The sequence below is a fragment of the Lineus longissimus genome, chromosome 11, assembly GCF_910592395.1.
Source record: "Lineus longissimus chromosome 11, tnLinLong1.2, whole genome shotgun sequence".
Lineage (NCBI taxonomy): Eukaryota > Metazoa > Nemertea > Pilidiophora > Heteronemertea > Lineidae > Lineus > Lineus longissimus.
The window spans coordinates 3,180,492-3,203,241 of NC_088318.1; the positions used below are offsets into that span (position 1 = coordinate 3,180,492).

Below are 22,750 nucleotides of genomic sequence, written 5' to 3' on the forward strand. Positions count from 1 at the left end.
TATATGTCATCCAGTAAAGATATGATATCATCTTTTGACATGAAAATTAGTAGCAGACGCTGTGATGTTTGGAACAAGTGGTGTTCTTCATGTTCTTTGAATGCTGGTCATGCTCAGCAGACGCTGGAGATGGCTACTGGACGCAACATCCAGGTTTCTGTCCCAACGTTTTTTTTTGTAGTATGTTGATCAGTGATATGAATTTCCTAGGATATGACTAAGTGCAGAAACAGCGATCTGATCAGGCCGCACACATCAATGATACTGTGAACTGCTTAATTGTGGCATTTTATTTTTGCGATTTTCAAGAATTTCGGAAAAAAATATAATTTTTGCAACTTTCATTGCGGTGGATTTGTAAATTTTCCAATAAAAAAGATTTTTTTTTTACAATTTTTTTTCGAATATAGCTTTTCCGTGAAATCCACGAAACGAAAATGCAGGCATAAATTTGTTGCTTTACTTTAAAAATTCTTACTTCTTTGACAGCCCACTTCTCATACTTAACAAGGGAGAAATAATGCCACAACAGTTTTAATCACCGTCTTCATCCTCCGACTAAAAGGACAATTATCCAAATAAAACGTCTCCTCCCATCGCAGACTTAGACATAATTGGTTGTGTTGCGAGACAGTCATATCGCCAACGGTAACAACATCGATTAGATTCGAGATATTTTCCGAACCGATTCTGAGATCGGTGCCGGAAACCATTGGGGCTTTCTCCCCATCCAATTAGAATGATTTCATAAGGATGACATTAAAATATCCCTTGGCTAAGTCAGCGTAAATTATACCCGAGATTGTCTTCTTAACTGCTTCGAAAGTAAAACAAACTTCTCAAGTCGGTATCAATTCAGATTTGAAGACATTTGTATGCATTTATGTACATTTTGCACATACAATGCACATGTGACTAAGTAATGTTGGTATGACGTGGAATTTGAATTTGAGGCATTCAGATTCAAATTGCTTTGATTTGATTGGCTGAGGTCAGCGTCTGGTGTCTATTTTGTTTACATTTTTTTTCTAATTTCAAAAATGAAATATACAATTGGAGTCTTTTTATCCCAAGGACAAGACAGGTTATATTTTGTATTTTATTACGAATTAGAAGGATTGAAAAAGACATTCAAATTAGAGGTTTTCGATTCAAATGCAGCGGGCTTATGTTATCCAGACATTTTTAATTGGCATAGTTTTCCATTCTTTTGTTTTATGTTCTAAAAAGGTATCAATTCTTTTACCACTTGATAAGAATAAACAACTCGGCTGTCAGCTGCATGGTATCAAAATGAAACACTAAGTTTGCCCAAATAGTTTTCATAACAAGAGTTCAATATGAGGGGGAAGGGGGGGGGTACCTATCCTTATTTTGATGTCCTCTTTCTAAAAGAGGGTGAATTTGCCGATTCCTGACACAATCCACTGCCGTACCTGAATCCAGCTAAAATAACAGCATTTTGACTTAAATTCTGACCAAAACTCTTGCCCCACCCCAATGTTCCGAAAGGACCATTAACCTCTCTGATATGACATGCAGAATTTGAACTTGAACATTTTCAGCTCTATGAACAATATCAGGCAATTTATGATGCAAGGTCATTTTGTTAAGACAACTTCAGACTACGATCAACGCAAAAGGAAGAAATGTTCTAATTGGTCAATTTCTGTTTCGACAACATGTCATATTCGTTGATTAATAACATCGTTATTTGCTATCAAAAACGATATTAAGATAATCACAAGGTCCCATTTCATTACGAGGAATAATTCTTCAGATATCCCGTTTTAGCTTAAGCCGAAAACTATTATTGCAACGCATCACATTATAGGGCAAGCTAAAAACACCAAACAATCCCCTGGAGTTGTCATACGAAATGAATTTCTCAAATTTTGATAATTACAAATTTACGGAAATTAGTCGAGGATAAATTTCAATCTGTTTGCCCGTCCCCAATTTTCGCGCGATCGTCATTATCAACGCTATCATCGCTTGGCTTTCCAATTATTTGCTGATAAGTTCATTTGAGGGTCGAAATCGAAATCTTCAGATCTGACCCAGGGACTAGTTATCGCAGATCAGTGGTTTTATCGTTATTGGAATTTTAGCGAGGGCAGTCGAGTGTGTCTGAGGGAGTATGTTGTGATGTTGTGATGTTGTGGCTGACAACAGACTTGGCGGAATGAAACTGAAAGTGAAATTTTTTCATGATAACGTCTTCCACTGTCAGAATTTCAACCCAAACATTAATTCATTAGATCAACTAAAACATTACCATTCATTTTATTTGATCACACGTAATGTAGATTTGTAGTAGATCCAGCAATTTGAGGTAACAACATGCCTTTACTCTTAACTCTAAAATGTCCACTGAAATATTTTGTTTTGAGACAGTAGTCCCCGTAGACCCGCAAGGGTTAATTCCATTCCAGAGGTCATCGATATACAAAATACAATTCTTAACGACATTCCAATAAAATTTCCAAATGATTTCGCCAAAGATGTGCACTTTCATATCACCATGGCAACGAATTTGGCTTTATCAAGTAGAGGCTATTGTTAGGTTAACCGGAGTTCATCAGAAGTCGGATTGTCACTTGGGTGTCGAGGAGAAATATGATATGAACACGGATGTGCGATTGTTTGGGTTTTTCTTGAATTTTTTAGGTTTCCAGTTATTAGATGAAAGAATATGTCCCACATCGAGAGAAAAAATCCGAATATGAAATTGATTTTTCGGCCCATCTTGTACCCTGACAAGACCATTCCCCTCTGTCATGCAAGTTTGATTTTGATGAGGTCACAAAAGATAATGGTTAGGACTTGTGTCTGCAGATGTGAGAAGTTCTAACATTTATCTCCTCTCGGTTACTTGGGCTACTTTAAACTTACTCATCTGCAATGTCAGACTTAGTTCAGTTTTCCCTGGTCTTCATCTGTGGCCTGATTACATCTATGGCCTGATATGAGGTGGAGTCATTCGCGCATGTATATTATGGCCACCCGGTAGTGACACCTGTATATGATTTTAGGGTGAAGACAGTCGGTTCCAAAAGTGGCTGAGGCAATTGCTTTGATGGATGCCCAACCACAACCACGTGGAGGACACCGCTTGTTCAGATCTCCCAGGGAGGAACGAGTGTCACGCGGGAGGTCACAATGCACACGCGTGAGCAACTCGACCTCATATCTGGCCATGTATACTGATCTTCATGCTCATGGAATGGGGTGCTCGTTACTTTTTCTTCTTCAGCGTTCGCTCTGCACTTGAAGGTGTATTCTCAAGGCGTATTCCTCCCGTAGGCGCGATGAGTTGACGTCCCACTACGGTCAGGCACCAGTTGGGTCAATTTGTCCAGTGACTCTGTCTTTGGCCAGAGGTGGAGTCCAACGCAAGCTTCTCATGTTTCTCACAGTAAAAATCAAGGTTTATCTTAACAAAAACGGCCATCAGTGGCGACTGATGGTCTCCAGATACAAATTCGAAGACAGCTGTCAACATTTTGGATAGGGAAACCCTAGACTTGATACTATCCATCCCTCACTGTCTGGCTAAATCACCGGCCCGGCCTTGCAATTCCAACCCCGCCATCCAGTCATTAGTCAATTGTTTACGGCCAGATTAAAGTGTACATTCAAAATTGAAATGTGACACCCCAATATATATCTATCTGGTTTATTGATCAGATGTATTGATCTTGGATATGAGGCATTATGTATCTGGTTGCTCTGGCTGTAGAACCGTGGTGTGAGGTCGAGATTTTAGCCGTGATTGCTGTTGGGCCAAATATTGCTGTCTTAAGATTACGCTATAAGATCTAGCTAAGCTTGTTATGGGGGAGAGCGTTTAATGTAGTATTTGAGTGGAGCTGGTCAGTACTCATACTACCGTGGTGTGAGGAAAGGAATTTTAGATGTGACGAAGAATTGTGGCTGATAAATATTGTCTTGGGAAAGGTCCTTGTACAGTTTTAGAGTGGCACTGGTCTTAACTGTGAATGGTTTTCACTTGACCTACAACATGTGAGTGACCCTGACATGATATGACCTCTTGACCTTGACACTCTGGCCTTCAAACTGTGATATGAACTAACATTCAAGGCGAGGTTCTATCTACTCTGTTGAATTGAAATATGCATTCTTGAGAGAAAATTGTGCCAAATCACTAGATTTCTGAGGGGTAGAAAACTTTCTCTGAGGACTCTGTGTTGATGTTCATGCTATTTACTCCCGGTTGTAGAGAAGCAAGTAGGATCAAGTTCCTTGTTCAAAGACAAAGACAAAACAACAGTACTGGTCTTAACTCTCAATGGTTTGTCAACAGTTATCCTTCCGAGAGTTGAACCCACGACCTCCTGATTACGAGCTCGGTGCTCTTACCACTATACCACCGATCTCCCCAAGTAAGTTCACTTGGGACGTGTCTAAAGTGACTTTTATCAACAGGTCTCATGGGATTTCTGATTGTGGTGACTTTGATTGCTAAATCAAGAAGAATTGGTCACGTATCATGCTGGTTATTGATGAGAAATTGAACTTTTAAATGCAATCAATGAAATGTAGCATGGTGATAAGAAACCCCAACAAAATCGTAACATATTTTTGACAGCTTCGAATTTTCATCTTAAAGTTTTTTGAATTTTTCAAGATAAGTTCTGAAATATATTAATTAGGATTCAAATTTAGTTATTATTGATGGCAAATTGCCCTATTGGCACCCCTTGGGACTAGTCCTCTCTGGACTATTTGTCTTAACCACTGATAAGGACATGACTTTTCAGCTATCGTTCTTATTAGAAAAACAACTGTTTGATTGTAAAATGTGTTGATTCAAGATGCAATGTTTTCATGTTTATAACTCTTTACCGATTGAAAGTCAGTTAATTCAATAAAGAGTAATGTGAACATGACAAGTGGCCCTCAAATGTAACATGCATAATCAGCGTTAAACATGTTAAACATAGTAGCTGCATTGGTTTATCTGAATATACATGTTGACCAGAATAGTACCAAACTTACTAGGTGAGCACATAGTCCCTGTAACATTTCAGTCACTCTAACTATGATAAGGACAAAAATTGTACTGAAATGATTCTTGATCTTGGTGCAATTATTTTCAATTGTAAATGATGAAGGGTAGATTGTGTGACATGAGACCCAAGAAACAATTCTTTTGTGTCAGTACTTTGCTGTGTAAATGTATATGAGTAAGTTCAGCAGTATAAATCAAGTTAAAGTGAGAGGAAGGTGCGATTCATGTCTACATAACTTGGTACAAATGACATGTATATTGAGCGACGAAAATGTATTACTGCACTGGTTCATCTGAATATACATGTTGAGGCCCAGAAGACGCCGTGACATCACTCCCTCGATGAGACAATTTGAATCTTTTAAAATTTTGATACAAGGTGATAGATTATGCCCTAGGGGTTACGCATCCCATCTTTGTGGTCGATCCCTGCGGAGAACTCCACAATCGAAACGCTTTCATCTCCGAATATAAGAAATTAAACCCACACGATGAGAAATATTAAAATTTCAGAGAAGCTTCTCCAGGTCTTATGCGACATCAATAAAAGATGACCCCTTTTTAAGACAGCGTTGTCTCCCGTATAATGAGTGTTTATCATACCTTGTCAGGCTGTACGTTGGGGACCCATCTATAAATACGTTAGGAGGAGGTATTCTTTGTTTGGTGTCGACCGTGAAGCTGGTCGGAATCTCTACAAAGGTTCCATTCAAGTGCATTCCTAATGTTCGATTGACTGGTTTGGTTATGATGTCTCGCTGATTTAAGCCGTTGAAGGGCGTCTGTTTTGGCTGACTCATTTTAAGGTCGAGTTTTCAAGGAGAAAGTACTCGTTTTGTCAAATTTACCAGCCCAATTTTGCCAGGCAAGGCAATTTCAGATATCTCTCAGCCACACTAGCTTTTCATCTTTGTCTAATGTTATAATAGGGAGGTTGAGAAAAGGGACTCATTACAGATCCTTATACGGATAGAAATGTACACAAAATTCTTCATCTTTCTACTGAGTTTTATCCATATAGGGTAAAGGGATCCTTGATAAGTCGCTGTTCTCAACCCCCCTAATGTGTGTCAGAGCTAAGAGTACGATACACAAACTCCATAAATTGTTCCATTTCTGACAGCATATCCTTCCTAGTAACCTTAATTAGCAAGCCATTCATGCTTCTTGTGCCTGTAAACCTCGTCCAATTCTCTCCAATTCTCCTTCAAACAGCTATCTGAAGCTCTTCTCTACTTCAGGAAGACAAGGTATCGACACCTGAGGAGGAAGTACTAGAGTTCCTCTTAGATGTACAGTAGAACCTCTATATTAAGGACATCCTTGGGACTGACAAATGCTGTCCTTTATAAGAAGGTGACCTGATTATAGAGGTCTGATATATGCAGTGAGATAAATGCTTTCCATTTGTGTACCCGTTCTTAAACATGTTCCCCTCGATTTATCTTTTCAGGGTTGATAGGACGGAAAAAGGTTCCCGGGAAAATGCGCGCCTACCTGAAAATCAAGAGACCCGAGCATTACCGAGCTTTGGTTGAATGCGATGGCATGGTTGAGAGCAACGCCTAACAGGAGGTATTCATTTCCACGGATGTACATGCCAGACATCCGTGTCATTATGGATGTCCACTTTTGATTTGAAACACTTTAGCAAACTTTGCTCCTGTGTAAAGAAAGTTTGTTAATGTCAGTGTCCCTCCAAATAAAAGGGCCAGCGAGCTTTGGCTTATGAGACACTATTTACTTCCAAACTCCTCTCTCTGATGCCAGGTGCCTGGTGAGAAGGTAGTTGGTACCCTATATTAAACTAGCTTGCCAGAATGTAATGTGCTTCTTATCATCCCAAAGATTTGTGATGCCAAAAAGGTTAGCCAACCTATTCTTTGTAGCGATGTTTCAATCTGTACAAAACCTTTGGTACCAACCCTGCCTCTGCCCTAGATGATGTTCTAATGACTAGAAATGTTTTCATGTAGTCATTTCAGCTTGTAACATCTTTAAAAATCTTGTACCTTGTAGATGACAAGCTAAACGAACCACATATAAATGAAGTATCTTTCATAGTAAGGTAATCAAAGAAATTAGAAACATAAGTTCATTTTAAGAGTTAAATTCGATGATTTGTCATTAGTATACATTTCTTCTCAAGTCCTCCTTGATCTTACAAGTAGCTATAACATGACCTGGACCGACAAATCAACGGCTTGAAATCCTTGTTTTAGAGGATTCACATTACGAATCACGACTTAAGTGTATTGGATAGCAAGAGGAGATGACAACACTTCAGTCGCTCACGTAATGTTTTTGTAATTTCAAGTGGCATGTCTAACGTCAAGAAAAACCTAAGGTAGTTAAGGAGGCAAAGCGTGACAAAGTCTTCCAACATATTTAGTGTCTTAAACAACACTTCAGGTCAAATTTCGATACGGATAAAATATCTCGCTAATTGCACTCTGCCGTGAGTGGATAGATCGTCTATGCAAGTTTTCGAAGGCGTTAAGGTTGTTTGCTTACGTCTTGAGGTGTTTTGTTTTGTTTGTTGGTGGCGCTAGTGACACTAATGATAGCATGGTTGCTCTAGTTCATTACCCGATGATTTTGGGTCTCCACTTTTTGGGGACTTTACAGAAACTGCATGTTTCGAGTAAAAATGATATGGGATTCAGATGCTGAAATTCTTTTGCAGATATGGACTAATTGTTATGATCCTTTATCAGGTTCTATAAGCCACTAATGCTGTCAGGCCAATAAGACTTCGGGCATTCTGAAAATGCCTATACTTAAACTAGGGCCGACCTGCTACAGCAGTAAGTGCATGCATGCCATCTTTGCTCCTGTTTGCTGAACTATAGGCGCAGGCAATGGGAGTTTGGGGTTGAAATGAACCGCTCTTTTGGGGAAAATTCATTTAAATTGACCACGTAAAACCGCAATGACATCTTTTTACCACAAAAGTCCTTTTGTTTTTGGGAAATGCCCCTTCCTCAGGCAGAACCCCCTCGAGCAGAAACCCCCACGAGAAATTCTGGCTACGCCTATGTTTGCTAACGAATCGTAAGCTTTTGTAATAGCATGTTAAATCATTTCGCTCGGCTTTTGTAATAGCATGTTCAATCATTTCATTGCATAACACGATAATTTTGCTTTTATTTTTGCACCCATTCCAGCGCAAGTTTTGGGGAATAAGAGATTGAAAAATGTCAAGATATTTGTGTAAAGGAAACCACAATTTGTACTTTAAGGATGTATACTTATCAGTAATCTAACCAATTTTCTTTCAACTTATCTTTTATACTAAGTAAGTTTTTTGTATATTGTAATGATCAAGCAAATTCTAGAAACAAATAAGATATTGACGAAAACCATTGTCATGTCGTGATGAAATTGTATCATTTGATTAAAAAAGTTATGGTTCGTAATGTTTCAATGAATTGTATTCGAATGCCATTTTTGGCTCACCGTAGGGGAGTCTATACAATACCGCAGTGTCCGTCGTCCGTCGTCGTCGTCGTCGTCGTCGTCGTCGTCCGTCGTATCCTAGTTCAAAAACAGTGGCACGTTTCTTAACCGCTAGGCCTATGAACTTAAAACTTTGTACACATGACCCCCTAGGTCAGATGACCCGTGACACTAAATTTCTGTCCGATCTGATTCTCTACTTGGCCACCAGGGGGCCAAATGTGGATATCTAAAAAGTGTGATATCTCGCTTATTAGTGGCTTGTTTTCGATGAAACTTTTGTTGTAGGTACTCATAGCAAATATACATCTTATATCATACGGGTTTTTAATTTGACCTACTTTTCAAGGTCACCGAGGTCATGTGGCGTAAATTGGCCGTTAGAGTGTAAACTATGGCACGTTTCTTAACCACTAAAGCTATGAACTTGAAACTTGGTACATATAACCCCCTATATCACATAGCCTCTGGTGCTGAATTTCAGTTTGATCTGATTCTCAACTTTGCCACCAGGGGGCCAAAAGTGGAAATCTAAAAAGTGTGATATCTCGCTTATAAGTGACTTGTTTTCGATAAAATTTTTATGGTAGGTACCCTTAGGAAGAATACATCACATATCTTACGGGTTTTTAATTTGACCTACTTTTCAAGGTCACAGAGGTCATATGGCGTAAATTGGCCGTTAGAGTGTAAACTATGGCACGTTTCTTAACCACTAAAGCTATGAACTTGAAACTTGGTACATATAACCCCCTATATCACATAGCCTCTGGTGCTGAATTTCAGTTTGATCTGATTCTCAACTTTGCCACCAGGGGGCCAAAAGTGGAAATCTAAAAAGTGTGATATCTCGCTTATAAGTGACTTGTTTTCGATAAAATTCTTATGGTAGGTACCCTTAGGAAGAATACATCACATATCTTACGGGTTTTCAATTTGACCTACTTTTCAAGGTCACAGAGGTCATATGGCGTAAATTGGCCATTAGAGTGTAAACTATGGCACGTTTCTTAACCACTAAAGCTATGAACTTGAAACTTGGTACATATAACCCCCTATATCACATAGCCTCTGGTGCTGAATTTCAGTTTGATCTGATTCTCAACTTTGCCACCAGGGGGCCAAAAGTGGAAATCTAAAAAGTGTGATATCTCGCTTATAAGTGACTTTGTTTTCGATAAAATTTTTATGGTAGGTACCCTTGGGAAGAATACATCACATATCTTACGGGTTTTCAATTTGATCTACTTTTCAAGGTCACAGAGGTCATATGGCGTAAATTGGCCGTTAGAGTGTAAACTATGGCACATTTCTTAACCAGTAAAGCTATGAACTTGAAACTTGGTGCATATAACCCCCTACATCAGATAACCTCTGATGCCAAATTTTGGCTCGATCTGATTCTTTATTCGGCCACCAGGGGGCCATAATGGAAAAAGTAAGAAGTGCAATATCTTGCTAATTTTTAGCTCAGCTGACAAGCTGAGCTATTCATATGAGTAAATGGTAGAATGAATGTCCGTCTGTCTGTCTGTCTGTCTGTCTGTCTGTCTGTCCGTTAAACAGGCACGTTTCAAAACTATGGCGGATAGGCGATAGATTTTCCCTATAAGCCATTTAGACCCTTCAGGACTCCTGAATAGACCAAGTGTGGGTCCGGCAGGATTAACAGTTTGGCCACCAAGGGGCAAAAAGCCTAAATCACAAAACAATTTTTTGGCGCTTTATTCAAGCAGATAGAAGCTTGAAATAAAGTTGAAAAGGACCGCATGCATGTAGGTCTTGAAACTACTAAGAGTAGTTTTGATTGTTACTACCAGTTGGCGTTACTGAGCCAAAATCTGTGTTGACCTAGTTTAAGCTTGATTTGAATTTCCCGCTCTTGTATGACTCTGAAGGTTGTGGGTTCCAATCCCACTTCGGGTCAATTTTTTTTTTTTTTAATTTTTACTTTTTTCACTTGTAAATACATTTTCTTTACTTTTTTGAATAATTTGGTGGGCGGCCATCTTGGTTTTTTTTTCTATTTTAAAGCCTTTGCTGTATCCAGAGTGACATGAATTTTATGGTTGGTGTACAATAAGTCTCCTTTACATGATATCACATGGGCTTTCTATTTGACCTACTTTTCAAGGTCAGCCTGGCTCAGGCACTTAGATTTGACTAATAAGTGGCATATTTGTCACCATTTAAAAGTCTTTTTACTTTGGTATGTTTGCCTGATATATTGACAAAACTGAGGTTGAAAGAGATCTATCGGGTACTTTCCATGTTCATATATTTCAGCTGAGCGCCAGGCCCTTGGGCCTCTTGTTAGTGATTCGTTTTCAATAACATTTTTATGGTAGGTTCTCCTAGCAAGGATACATCACATGAGTTTTTGATCTGACCTGCTTTTCAAGGTCACAGAGGTCAAATGGCGTAAATTTGTCGTTTGATTGTAACTATGGCACGTTTCTTAACCACTAAAGCTTTGAACTTGAAATTTGATACACATGACTCCCTACGTCATGTAACCTCGGACACCGAATTTCGATCTGATCTGGTACTCAACTCGGCCACCAGGAGGCCAAAACTAAAATAGGTAAAAAGTGCAATATCTCGTTTATTATTGACTTGTTTTTGATGATATTCTTATGGTACTTACTCCAAGCAACGATACATCACATGTCATACCGACTTTGGTTTGACCTATATACTATACATGTACAATGTGTCTTAATCTGGATGAATTACAAAGCACCAAATATCTATACGGTGAGCACAATGGCCCCTGGCCGTTTCATTTTCACTTATCCTGTTTCAGAACAAATTTGTTACTAAAATTTGTAAAATAAATGGAAAGTGAAAAAACCTACATAATAAAGATGCTTTAAATTTCACTGCACTCGTTTTGTTTCATAATTATTCCTGCATGTGCTTTTTCACATCCCATGCTGCAACTATACCATCCCAAAGCTTCTGCCTTCTCCAATCGGCACAATAACACTTTCAGAGCGGACAAACGCCCCCAACACCTCCGGATCCTCTTCAGACCAACAGAGAAGAAAAAAGCTTGAAGAGATGGCTCATAACTCGCTGTACCATCTACAGGAACTTTTGAACGTCCCTTTTCTCATAGGCATTTTGACAGACAACATTGACAGACAGTAACATTTATTGAAAATAACTGACTGAAAAAAGTTCGTTTCAAGTGTTTTAGGATGATCTGTGGAAAAAAGGACACTTGGCGATGATTAGCTTCAACATATTCCTCAGCGAATCTCTACTCTGTGTTTCCTCACCACAAATCCTTCTCCTCCTTCCATCATCAATCTTGTACCCACAACACAATCTTTCCACTCATGCACTTTGATTTCAAACAAACCGGAGGAAAATTACTCTGCAAAAATCTATTCACGAAAGCTGGTCATTCTTGTCGTGTGAGCCTCCGAGACAAGCACGAATGGATCACTTCCAAGACGTGAACTCAAAGGACGGGAAACTGTGAATAAAACCGCGAAATTCTCCTGGGGCCGAATGACCAGCGATCTTGACAGAATGTGCGATATTTCTGAAAGAATCGTAATCAACAGGGCTGTAACTCTCGGGATTAAACCAATGTTTTGCATTAATCTTATTCTTTGTACGGCGACTGCGGTCAGTTGATCTCCTCGGCCTACACTCGACTAACAGCGCTGATTTTAATGGCGACCGACTCTCCACTGACAGCTGGAATTTTTTCATACAAAATTACAGGAAGCGAGAAACGTCTCATGGGACACCATTGTAACATATTCACCTTTGTGTGGCGGTTTTTTCCCGATTCTGCTGACATGTTTTGCCAATGATAAAACCGGCCGCTCCTGGCTTCGTTTAACTTATGGACGCCTTGACCTTATGTCTGACCTCTGACTTGGCTGACTGCGACTGCTAAGCTAACGCTAGGCTAGGTTCACTGTAGAAAAACAACGCTATAGACTCTGATTGGCTAATCGAAACATATTGTGGGAGCTTTTCATGAAGTGATTTTGAGGAAATATTTGTGGCGGTTTATGTTAGATGATAACAATATACAGTGGAGCATTCTAGTGAAATGATGATAACTGAAAAGACGAATGCTGCCATGATTTCTGTTAAGAAATTGATTGCGGCAAATTTGTCATGCTACAGATGAAAAACAATTTCTAGTCCAAATTTTTTTTTTTTTACTTGTTTTTTTTCTGCTCAAAATAAGGAAACATCATCAGTCCAAAAATATTTTTCAACTTCTGAAAATGTTGGCGCCTATTGTCTTTGTAATTTGCAAATCTTTCCCAAAAAAGGATATTTTCACTTACAACATTTTGGTAGATCACTAATTTAAAAAAAAAGATTTCAACCAAAATTTGTTTATGAATATTATTTTTGTGAATCTAGTTTATTCACAAAATCAGCAACAAAAAAAAATCCCAATTTTTTGTGTTTGCAGCATTGTAAGAGTGAGGTGTAAATATGAAAATTTCATAGGAGTCATGCCAACTCAGTTGTTGGATTTATCCAAACATGATGCTTACATAATACGGCTAATCCTCTAAGGGTTAACGGGTAAAAAACGGCGGGAACAGAGCTCAACTTCATCATGCAACACCAGCGATGACAACGAGATGAAACAAATAGATGATCATGTTTTAATCCGTAAGCCAGTCGCTGAGGGAAACAGAGTTGCAACACCAGATTACGACATTTAAAACAGATTTCAAACTTTCTGGAGGTGACATTTCAGATGGCCTCCATTGTTGACAGGGAATGTTCGAAATTGAAAACGACTGTCCAAATGGTTAATTTCGGCGTTTACCCTTCACTTGGAGGTGTTATTCCTTCTTCAAAGGCGGGATGAGTCTTTTTGCATGTCACTACGTTTAGGTGCCAATTGGCCTAATGGTTTTCTCAATGACAGTTATGGAAAATAATTGTTTGCAGTTTCCAAGCACCTATATATGTCACTCGGTGCAACATTATCTGTCGTGGAGATTAGCAAGGCAATGGATGGTTTAAACCAATTTCTACATTTCATAACTGCAAAAAGGGTATTGATTGTGTCTAAAAATTCCAACTTTTTGTTGAACAGAAACAGGGCATAGTTTAATATTTTGTTTACGCACAATTTATCTGACACCATTCTGAACAAAAATATCGACAAGTCCTAGGATTAAAATGTTTAGTTAGACTTTCTTTTTATACATATCATTATCTAATTTCAAGGGGATTTATATCGAGATTAAATGGCTGAAATGCCCTTTTGCGTTTGATAGTTATTAGTCATGGAGCTATGTTCAAATCGGTTTCAAGTGACTGTTAAAAAGCCAATGATGCTTTTGCCATTATACACTCGTGTTTGTGAGAGAACTGTTCATCATTGGTTGATGTTACAAAAGGGTGCAATATTATGGGTCTCTCTCACAACCTGCAACGTGTTTTGTGAAAGTCATATTTATTTATATTAATATTCAGAAAATATCAACTTTGAAAATTTTGTAAAATGATATTTAAAAAAAAGTTGCACTCTTTAAAAGATGGTGCAAATTCGTTCTAGATTTGTACCTGGTATATCACTAAATGCCAGGTTGAAATGAGCAGATTGGTAATTCCCGCCATTTTGAACTCTTCCCACCCAATGACTGCAAATTTTTTAGGATGAAGTGCTCATGCATGCACTGTTCCAAATTACATAGCTGAGCTGCATGTATTAACTTTGTCTTGCCACCTAGTGAGTTGATATGGAACAAATCTTAAGGCCTTTCATTCATTTCAACCTGCACACATGTATTCATTTTTTCCTGCCACCTAGTCAGTAGATATGGAACCAATCTAAGTCCGTTCGTTTTATCCTGGACATATCGGATTAGGCTTGGCCTTTGAGTAAACCAATCAATGGAAAACTGCCCGGATTAATTACAAACTCGTCAATAATCACACTCTCATTAACCGATCGTTTATGAGGCAAACCCTGCGTGATTAGTCGCTTGTAATCAATCAATGCTCCTATCATCATCGATACCTCAGAGGAATTAGCATGTAATGGCCGAGATTAATTACTAGGCTAAGAACTGGTCATTTCTAATGAACGATAATGACAGAGGAATGGTCCCAATTCATGGGGGTAGCTAGCTTTTTGCTCGGGGAACGAAACTTTTTGAAATTTTTTGGTCAAAATCAGGGTCAAAAACACATTTTTCGGTGACCTCTCGGGGCATTTTCCCCTCTGCCACCGCCCCCACCCATCAGCCCCCCCCCCGCTTTTGACCCCCATGCACAATTTAACACAGCAGCTTCCCCCTCAAGAGGTATAAAAGTCATTATAATATCAAAATTACAAACAACTCAAAAGACAATTAACTGCGTGTCATGTTCCTAGCAAAGATAATGAGAAAATAACACAGTTCAAAAACATCAATTTTTCTTCGGTGGTGGAATGTGATGAGGAGGAGAGACAATTGCTCCTCAACATATTGGGCCAACCCTACGAGAACCTGAGAAAATAATTATCATTATTATGAAAACTAATAGCATTCTGTGTCATATTTCACCAGTTTCAGCATACCCGAGCACGCAATTTTGTCAAATTTTCTAAAATAGTTGGGAATGCCAGTAATTTGTGTCAATTTGTCTCTGATAATTCTTATCTATGAAGAAGAAATCGGCAGTGCTTTGTTATTTTGGTGCCAGTGAAATATTGTCTTTTCTTGGGGAATTCTTTAGTCTCTTGAAAAAAATAATCTTCGTTCACCGACCTAGGACAGGTTCTAAAGTGTTTTCACAAATAGTAAAGGCCACAAACCTAGAATATTTGCATTACTTAAAGGGAGGCTATAGGCAGGAGCAAGTTAGGTCAGATTAAGTTACACGAAACTTCCAGTAGGGGTCTCCTCTAAAAAATGAAGGATCTTAAAATGAAGAACCTCCCTTAGCGGACCCCTCTAGTAGGGTTGACCTCTATCAAGTACTCTGCATTTGGTCCCAAATTGAAACTTTCCATTCAATATGACTTGTGTAATCAGGACACCTCTCAATTAAGGACATTTGTCAGCCCCAAGGGTGTCCTTAATTGAGAGGTTCAATTGTACTTCAAAAACTAAGTAAACTTTGCCCAAACCCAGCCCAAGTCACTTTCACCATGACAATTTTTGTGCCAGCCATGTTGTCATGTGGATTACAAGACATCTGATCTGCCATGTCGCTTTCAACGATTTAGTGTCAAATGTTACCGTGAGTCATTTAAAAGGTTTTATCACCTCGTGGATATCGCTGGGCAGTTCTTTATCGTATGGACGAGAGATTTTCTTCCATCAAGTGCGATAAAAATGTTGTTTAGGGGTCCGGTGCCGTAATTATCTCGTTGTGCGGAAGACAAGGTGTGATTAACCCATTGCTAGAAAGAATTTTTAGAAAAATTAAAGAAGAATGATGAGCAAGTTAGAGTGGTTTATGCACTGTAAACAATGGTATGCTGCAGCTAAGGGGTTTTAGAATATAATACAGTAGAACCTCTCGACTAAGTACATCCTTGGGACTGACAGGTACTGTCCTTGATAGAGAGGTGACCTGATTAAACAGGTCAAATTGAATGGAAACAACCAATCTGGGACCAAAGCTAGAGTCCTTATTGGATGGAGGGTGTCCTGATTAGAATGGCGTCCAAAAAGAGAGGTTCTGCTGTACCACCTGGTCGTGTTATTTGCAGCAATTGGGCATCGACATTAATGGGTTAAAACAACAATTGTTCCAGGAGTTAAATTTGAAGGCAGCCATCTTTCCCCGCTCGCCCAAGAAAACAATGATTGCCACAATGATCCCCTCGCAAGATCACCAATACGTCAAAATAGATGCGGATATTTTAACAAGAATATGTTGAGATAGATCATCAACGAATGAAAAATGAGGCGCTATCACAAAAATATGTATACATGCTTCCAGTGCGATGACTTTCCATGCATAGCTTATGAGCCGTCAGTGAGAGTCGGAATATGTAATCGAAAGTTTCTGGGGTAATTATCCGGGTTGCAATTTTGTGGAGGAAGTTTGGTTATGGTTTGGGTCATTTGTTATGGTCGGAATTGACCTATGTGACCAGACAATGTTTGTTAATTTCAGATGTTGTAGTCAAGATTTTGATTAGGGGCCATATGGTTTTTGGCCATCTATTACTTCAGAATTGATTGTGTTTGTTCATGGCCCAATGTGGAAAAGGGACTGTCTATTGACGAGGGCTACTGACTATAAAGCATACTATAATGATGACCCCCCTCGGCTACATAAGGGGCTGCATACGCATTGCAGTTTCTTCATGGAAAGGAGTAGCTAAGCATGAGCAAATCAATGAAGTTTTCAGGGTTTGTTAACATCTAAGACAATCATATCTTCCCATTACATACATGAATTTGGGTCATTGTTACATGCCAAAAACTGCTATTCATTTGTCCCATCTCTGAAAGCTCTGACCTGAATAGTTCAACTGATCTTACCAGAATAACCTTGTTCCTGGCATAAAATAATTGCCTAAGTGAGGCAGTCTGAATGTTGAAGGGTCTACTTGGGGACAAGATTGATAGAGGCGGTCCCCAGAACCTAAAAAATACCCACCAAAATACCCACTGATTCCAGGCCTACGAGTCGGGCCATTCCCCAGGATGGTTCGAATCGGCACATGGAGATCAAGGCAACATCTCTTGAGAGTAAACACCATCATTCATCATAACTTGCTCCCAGACCTCTACATGTCAGATGTATTCTTTATGAAGCTAATTGTGTCCAGATATATCAATTGTATTAATCTTGGCTGCATTGGAAGTCACAGATTCTTCTTTATAGTCGGGCATTCTTCATTATAACTGCCCGAAGTGTGTTGCTAATTTTTTTAGCTTGGTCTTCTTTATTGGTAGAAGAGCACTTGTTCATGGATCTACATTCAAAATGCTCGATGGGGTGTTTTTTATAATGGGACAGGCAGCCCCTCTACCCATCCCCATGACCCTTCCCCACGGCCCACCCCCACTCCAGTTATTGCTTGTAAGAAACAAAGGTCTTGTGATTCCATTTGACCAACTTTGGAGAGAAAATGACTGTGAGATTCAAATTTGAAAAATCTGAGGAATTCATAAGACAAAGCAAAATTGCTTGCTGTTTGATGCTAAGTGCTAAAATGACACAAGTGTGGTAATGTTATGAAATATTTGCGAGAAAATTGGTTTCTTGAAGAAGAAAAACGAGTCTTTGTTTAAATAATTTAATAAATTCCTACTTCTTTTTTTATATTAAAGGCAAGACATTTACAATGGATTATAGTTCAGACCTTAAAAAAAACAACTCTGAAATATGTACTGTACGTTACAAAAAACCTACAACAGGCATCTCCCATCCCCGACACCTTTCCTGATTCGATGAAGAAAAAAATTGCATTTCTCCTTCTCTTAATTTAAATTGTGTCTTATATTGAACATAACCAATCATGACAGTGAGGTTGTATCCTATTAGAAAACCGTCATTTAAAAACTGTCGCCTCGCCTCCCTAGGATTACAGCTAATTGAGCGTCTATGTGATTTTGCCCTGGGTTCCCCACAAAAGTAATTTAGATCTTTCTGAACCTAATCAGGTTCCTCCCCATTAATAACATAAACCAACAAAAATATGCCATGGGGTTACGGTTAATTGGAAATGGAATTTTATCACACATTCAATTATTTCATAAATTCGCTATAAATTTGTAAATTTGTATATGTTCCGCAAACGCCTTGACGAATGTTAAGCTTAATGTATATGTGTCGCTCACACTTAAGCCGCTAATGTTAAGTTCATTTAAATCTTCCTGAATTAATCTCCGGCTAGGAATTGCTCAGACAGACTTTCTTTGATGTTTGGCGATGTCACTAATTACTCTTTGATGAGAGATTCGTTAGGAACAACTTACCTTTGCATGCTAATTAACCCCCTAATGTCTCAATTGATTGCGTTAAGTTGGTTCGTTTGTCAGGTAAACAAGGTTCATTAGGATGTTTAGTCGTTTTTCACTTTAGGAAATTTAGCTGTTTTTCACTTGTCTTAATGTTCTGTGATATCAAGAATTCATAAAGACTAGTCTTTATTTATTCTTGGTGATATTGATATTTATACCTGCTCCCTTATGAAGAATAGAGAGAAAAACTGGCCAAAGGACACCACGCTGTCCACAAAGCTCTAGGGCTCTGTGGTGGAACTCTCTAGGACAGCTGACTTCATTACCGAAAACAGACCGACTGTCTAGCATATCTCAAAAGTTTTAAATGCAGAAAAAGAAGCTTTGCCCTTGTGAGCTGTTGAAAGTTCTTCTGTCGGTCATGGTCCGGGTGGCCTTGCTTGCATGTCTTCTTATATGCTGCTTTGATGTTACATTTGGGCAAGGTATTCTTGTACTAGTTTACCTCCTTCTTTTGCAAGTTTGTCAGTTTCTGGAACATTATAGTGAGCTGGTGTCTACTGCAATGCGAATCTCTTAGTATTAAAAAAAACAAGGATCAAGAAGCAAATTCAGTGAGACACCAGTACCAGTAGCAGCAGTAGAAATTTTTCATACAGCATATTATTCTTGTCCTAGTCTACCTCCTTCTTTTGCAAGTTTGTCAGTTTCTGGGACATTATGGTGAGCTGGTGTCTACTGCAATGCAAATCTCTGGGTATTAAAAAAACAAGGATCAAGAAGCAAATTCAGTGAGACACCAGTACCAGTAGCAGCAGTAGAAATTTCTCATACAGCACATTATTCTTGTTCTAGTCTACCTCCTTCTTTTGCAAGTTTGTCAGTTTCTGGGACAATATAGTGAGCTGGTGTCTACTGCAATGCGAATATCTTGGTATTAAAAAAAACAAGGATCAAGAAGCAAATTCAGTGAGACACCAGTACCAGTAGCAGCAGTAGAAATTTCTCATACAGCATATTATTATTGTCCTAGTCTACCTCCTTCTTTCGCAAGTTTATCAGTTTCTGGGACATTATCGTGAGCTGGTATCTAATGAAATTTGAATTGCTTGGTGTTTAAATACCAACGATCAAGAACCAAAAACCAGTAACCAATAGCTGTAGAAATTTCTCGTACAAATGCTACGTTCAAAACATAGGTGCGTGGGCGGGGAACCCATCTCTGGCGTCATCGACAATATGGAAAATGCAAAAATTCCCGATCAGTTTCTCATCGAGTCTTGCTCCAATCAATTTGTTCAGAAGCGCCAATGGCACCCACTTAAGCTTCTTTTTTGATCTGTCGAGTGCCTTGGAAGCGATTGTGTCAGATATTGCGGTGAGAAAAAATGCGCAGACAGAACGCCTCGAAGAGGTTGTGAAATATTTCGCGCATGCCATGGAATCATATCAGCATTTGCATATTTGTTAAATCCTATTAGGAAAGTAAAGTGGATTTTATCATGACGGCTTCAGTGCCACAAGCCTGAAGTTAAACTTGTGTGTAAACTTTTTTTGTTGGTGACTGAAAATACCAGTAATTAGCAATGAACTACATCAGAACCTCTCTAATTTGGACACTGTTGGGACTGACATATGCTGTCCTTAAGACGGAGGTGTCCTGATTACAGAAGTCAAATTGAATAGAATACCCTTTGGGGCCAAAATCACTCTCCTCGATAGAGAGCAGGTGTCCAAATCACTGAGGTCAGATTGAATGGATATCAATATTGGTGTCCTGATGTCCTGCTAAGAGAGGTGTCCCTAACAGAGGTTCCACTGGACTTAGTTCTCTTAAAAATCATTATGAGTAGAAGTGAATTTCTTAATCAGGTAGGGTTACCAAAAATTTGTCCCAATAGCATTGTTTTAATTTGTAACCTTTCGAAAAGGCTGTTCGTTGTCAACATTCAAACTGAAAACCAGGAGATATAAACAAAAATAGTTGGAACTTCCAATAAAAATTTATCTTCCTTGTGGATTGGCTTTCAAGAGGAACGTACAAGACACTAACACTCTTTATTCATAAGCAACAAAAAATGACTTTTCTCGGCCCATGGCATGGTACATATAAACACCACTTCGAGTAGATAAGAAGTCTTAATTGCGCATGTTTCATGATCAAACTTCCTGTAACTATATATATATTCCCAAGAAATGGATTTTTTTTGTGAAGTCTTTGAAAAAAATGCGAAATATGCTTGTAAGTATGTGACTAAGTAGTCCTAGGCTGTCATCTTGGAGTCTTTTTGTTTGAAGATTGGAGGATGAAACTTTGAACTCTTGAACTCCTTCTGATGTGTGGTTGGGAGTTTTATTGATGTATGAATACAGAATTAGATGAACTTGTTTTTTATGTTGAATCTTGAATCATCACATCAAAGGGGTCTAAACATTTTAAGATATAAGGCTTGAAGTTCCATTTTTTGTTTGCTGTTTTTTAATCGTTTCCAAAATTTATTTTGGTTCGGTAGGTAAGGCTGATCCTCGTGGTGAGGGCCCCGATTTAAAAAAATCTTTGAAATTAACTATGAAATTTTAAAATTCTTTCAAATTGACCAATGAATTTTGTCAAATCTTTGAAACTGGCAAGGGTTTTTAATGTAGAGTGTCAAGGCCTCAAATATCAATCACATGCCGGGGACCTGAAACCTCAATGACAAAAAAGACATTCATTGTCATTGGGATGAACAATACTTTGAACTTTTGACCTCTTATGGTTGTTGGGTCTTATGACGTCAGATAAAAGGATGATTTTTTGAATCGGGGAAAAAAATAGGCCATTTACCAATTATAGACCTCTCTGCCTTTTATTTCGAAAAAAATTAAAGCTTCGATTTTACCATCAAAGGGATTCTTTTTGGTACTGTTGATGTGATAATATGACAAGGGTTTCTTAGTCTTTAATAATTTTTTTTTTAAATTCACTCCAATTGTCCTTGATTATGATCAGATCAAAAATTTCTTAGAGTGGATTTTTCTCGAAATCAACAAAAGTCAGGGCAGTGAAAATTTCCTGGTTTGCCGAATATATTCGTACTTTTGAGTGGCTTTGTCCATTCATTGTCCGTCCAAATTTTCCGATTACACTTCTCCCAGCTTACTGCTCAAAGCGCTATTCTTGAGTCGTCTCCCGCACATTCCCGCGTCTTAATAAGATAACCCGGTGCACTCGTGGTATAATCGTACATTTTGTATTCGCAATTATTCCCACGAAGTTGAAAGCATTAAATGAAAGTGACAACCATAAGCCACCTTATCGTGTTATCTCGTGGCAATATTCAAGATTATCATGCAAAATCCCCAGCAGCCAAAAATGCAATTTCGTCAAGTTTAAGCTCGCAGAAATGAATCACTGATTAAGATATTGTTCTAAAATCTATTTACTTGCCACGCATCATGACGTACTCTACACAGCCTGTTATCGGAAACCGTCTAATCAGCGAAATAGGACATCTTCTCAGAGTCATCGCGGAATGCACGTCAATAAGATATAATTATAGGTCTATATGCCAAGTTCCGTTGACATTATTCATCAAGATCAATAACTTATGATATTGCATATTTTCGAGACGAATTCCCAAAGAATAGCCCGCGTTTGGATCGAATCACCGCCGTAATTAACACTTATTGCGTCCCCTCTTCTTCAAACATGATCTTAGGTTATTGGGTAAAAACTGTGCTCCATCAGAAAAGATTATCATAGGTCACATGACCTTCGCGCTAATTACAGGGTGGGCTGGAAGCGAAGATAGGTAATTAATGGCTTGATTCGTCATGATGGCACGCAGGTCTCCGCTTGTTGTCATGGTGTCAATTGCGATGTCATGTGACATGTCAAGCGTGGCATTGCTTTTACTTTCTTATAAAGTGTTGCTAACGTTATTGACCACGGCAGCCAATAGAAGCTGGCATAGATTGTGGCGGTCGTGATTTTATCGTCCAATCTTGAAGATAAATGACTACGGGTTTTGTTTTAATGTGAGTGGAATTTGTAAATGTTCGCCAGTTGTGTAGCAGGGCGGTATTTCGTTGGTGGCAACTCTCCCAAAAAACATGTTTTTCATGAAGATTTGGCCCCTTTTCAGACGCAGCACCAAAAAAGTTTTAAAAACCACCTTCACTGAGCTGGTATTTGTAAATACTGCCCTCTGGAGGTGTTTTTGGTGATGTCATCAGAGATGATTTTTGGCAAGTTTGCACTTTCAGTTGTTGATTTCAACTGCTTGTACCACCTCATCCATTAAAAAGACTCGAGAAATATCAAATACATCAATATTGAAGTATTCTAATAGCGTTAATTGGC

At 38.7% G+C, this 22,750-nt stretch overlaps 1 protein-coding gene across 3 annotated transcripts in view; it reads left to right on the forward strand.

The window, feature by feature from the left end:
* The window catches only part of LOC135495425 (thiamine-triphosphatase-like), a 182,613-nt gene that overhangs the window by 69,967 nt on the left and 89,896 nt on the right, over window positions 1–22,750 (forward strand). For 2 of the 3 annotated variants that reach the window (XM_064784050.1, XM_064784049.1), the window contains exon 3: window positions 6,489–6,610. In XM_064784050.1, the coding sequence (XP_064640120.1) occupies window positions 6,489–6,604 (116 nt within the window). In that variant the 3' untranslated portion in view covers window positions 6,605–6,610. Of the gene's footprint in view, window positions 1–6,488; window positions 11,377–22,750 lie in introns of those variants that run through there. The other variant, XM_064784048.1, reaches the window with a different exon arrangement.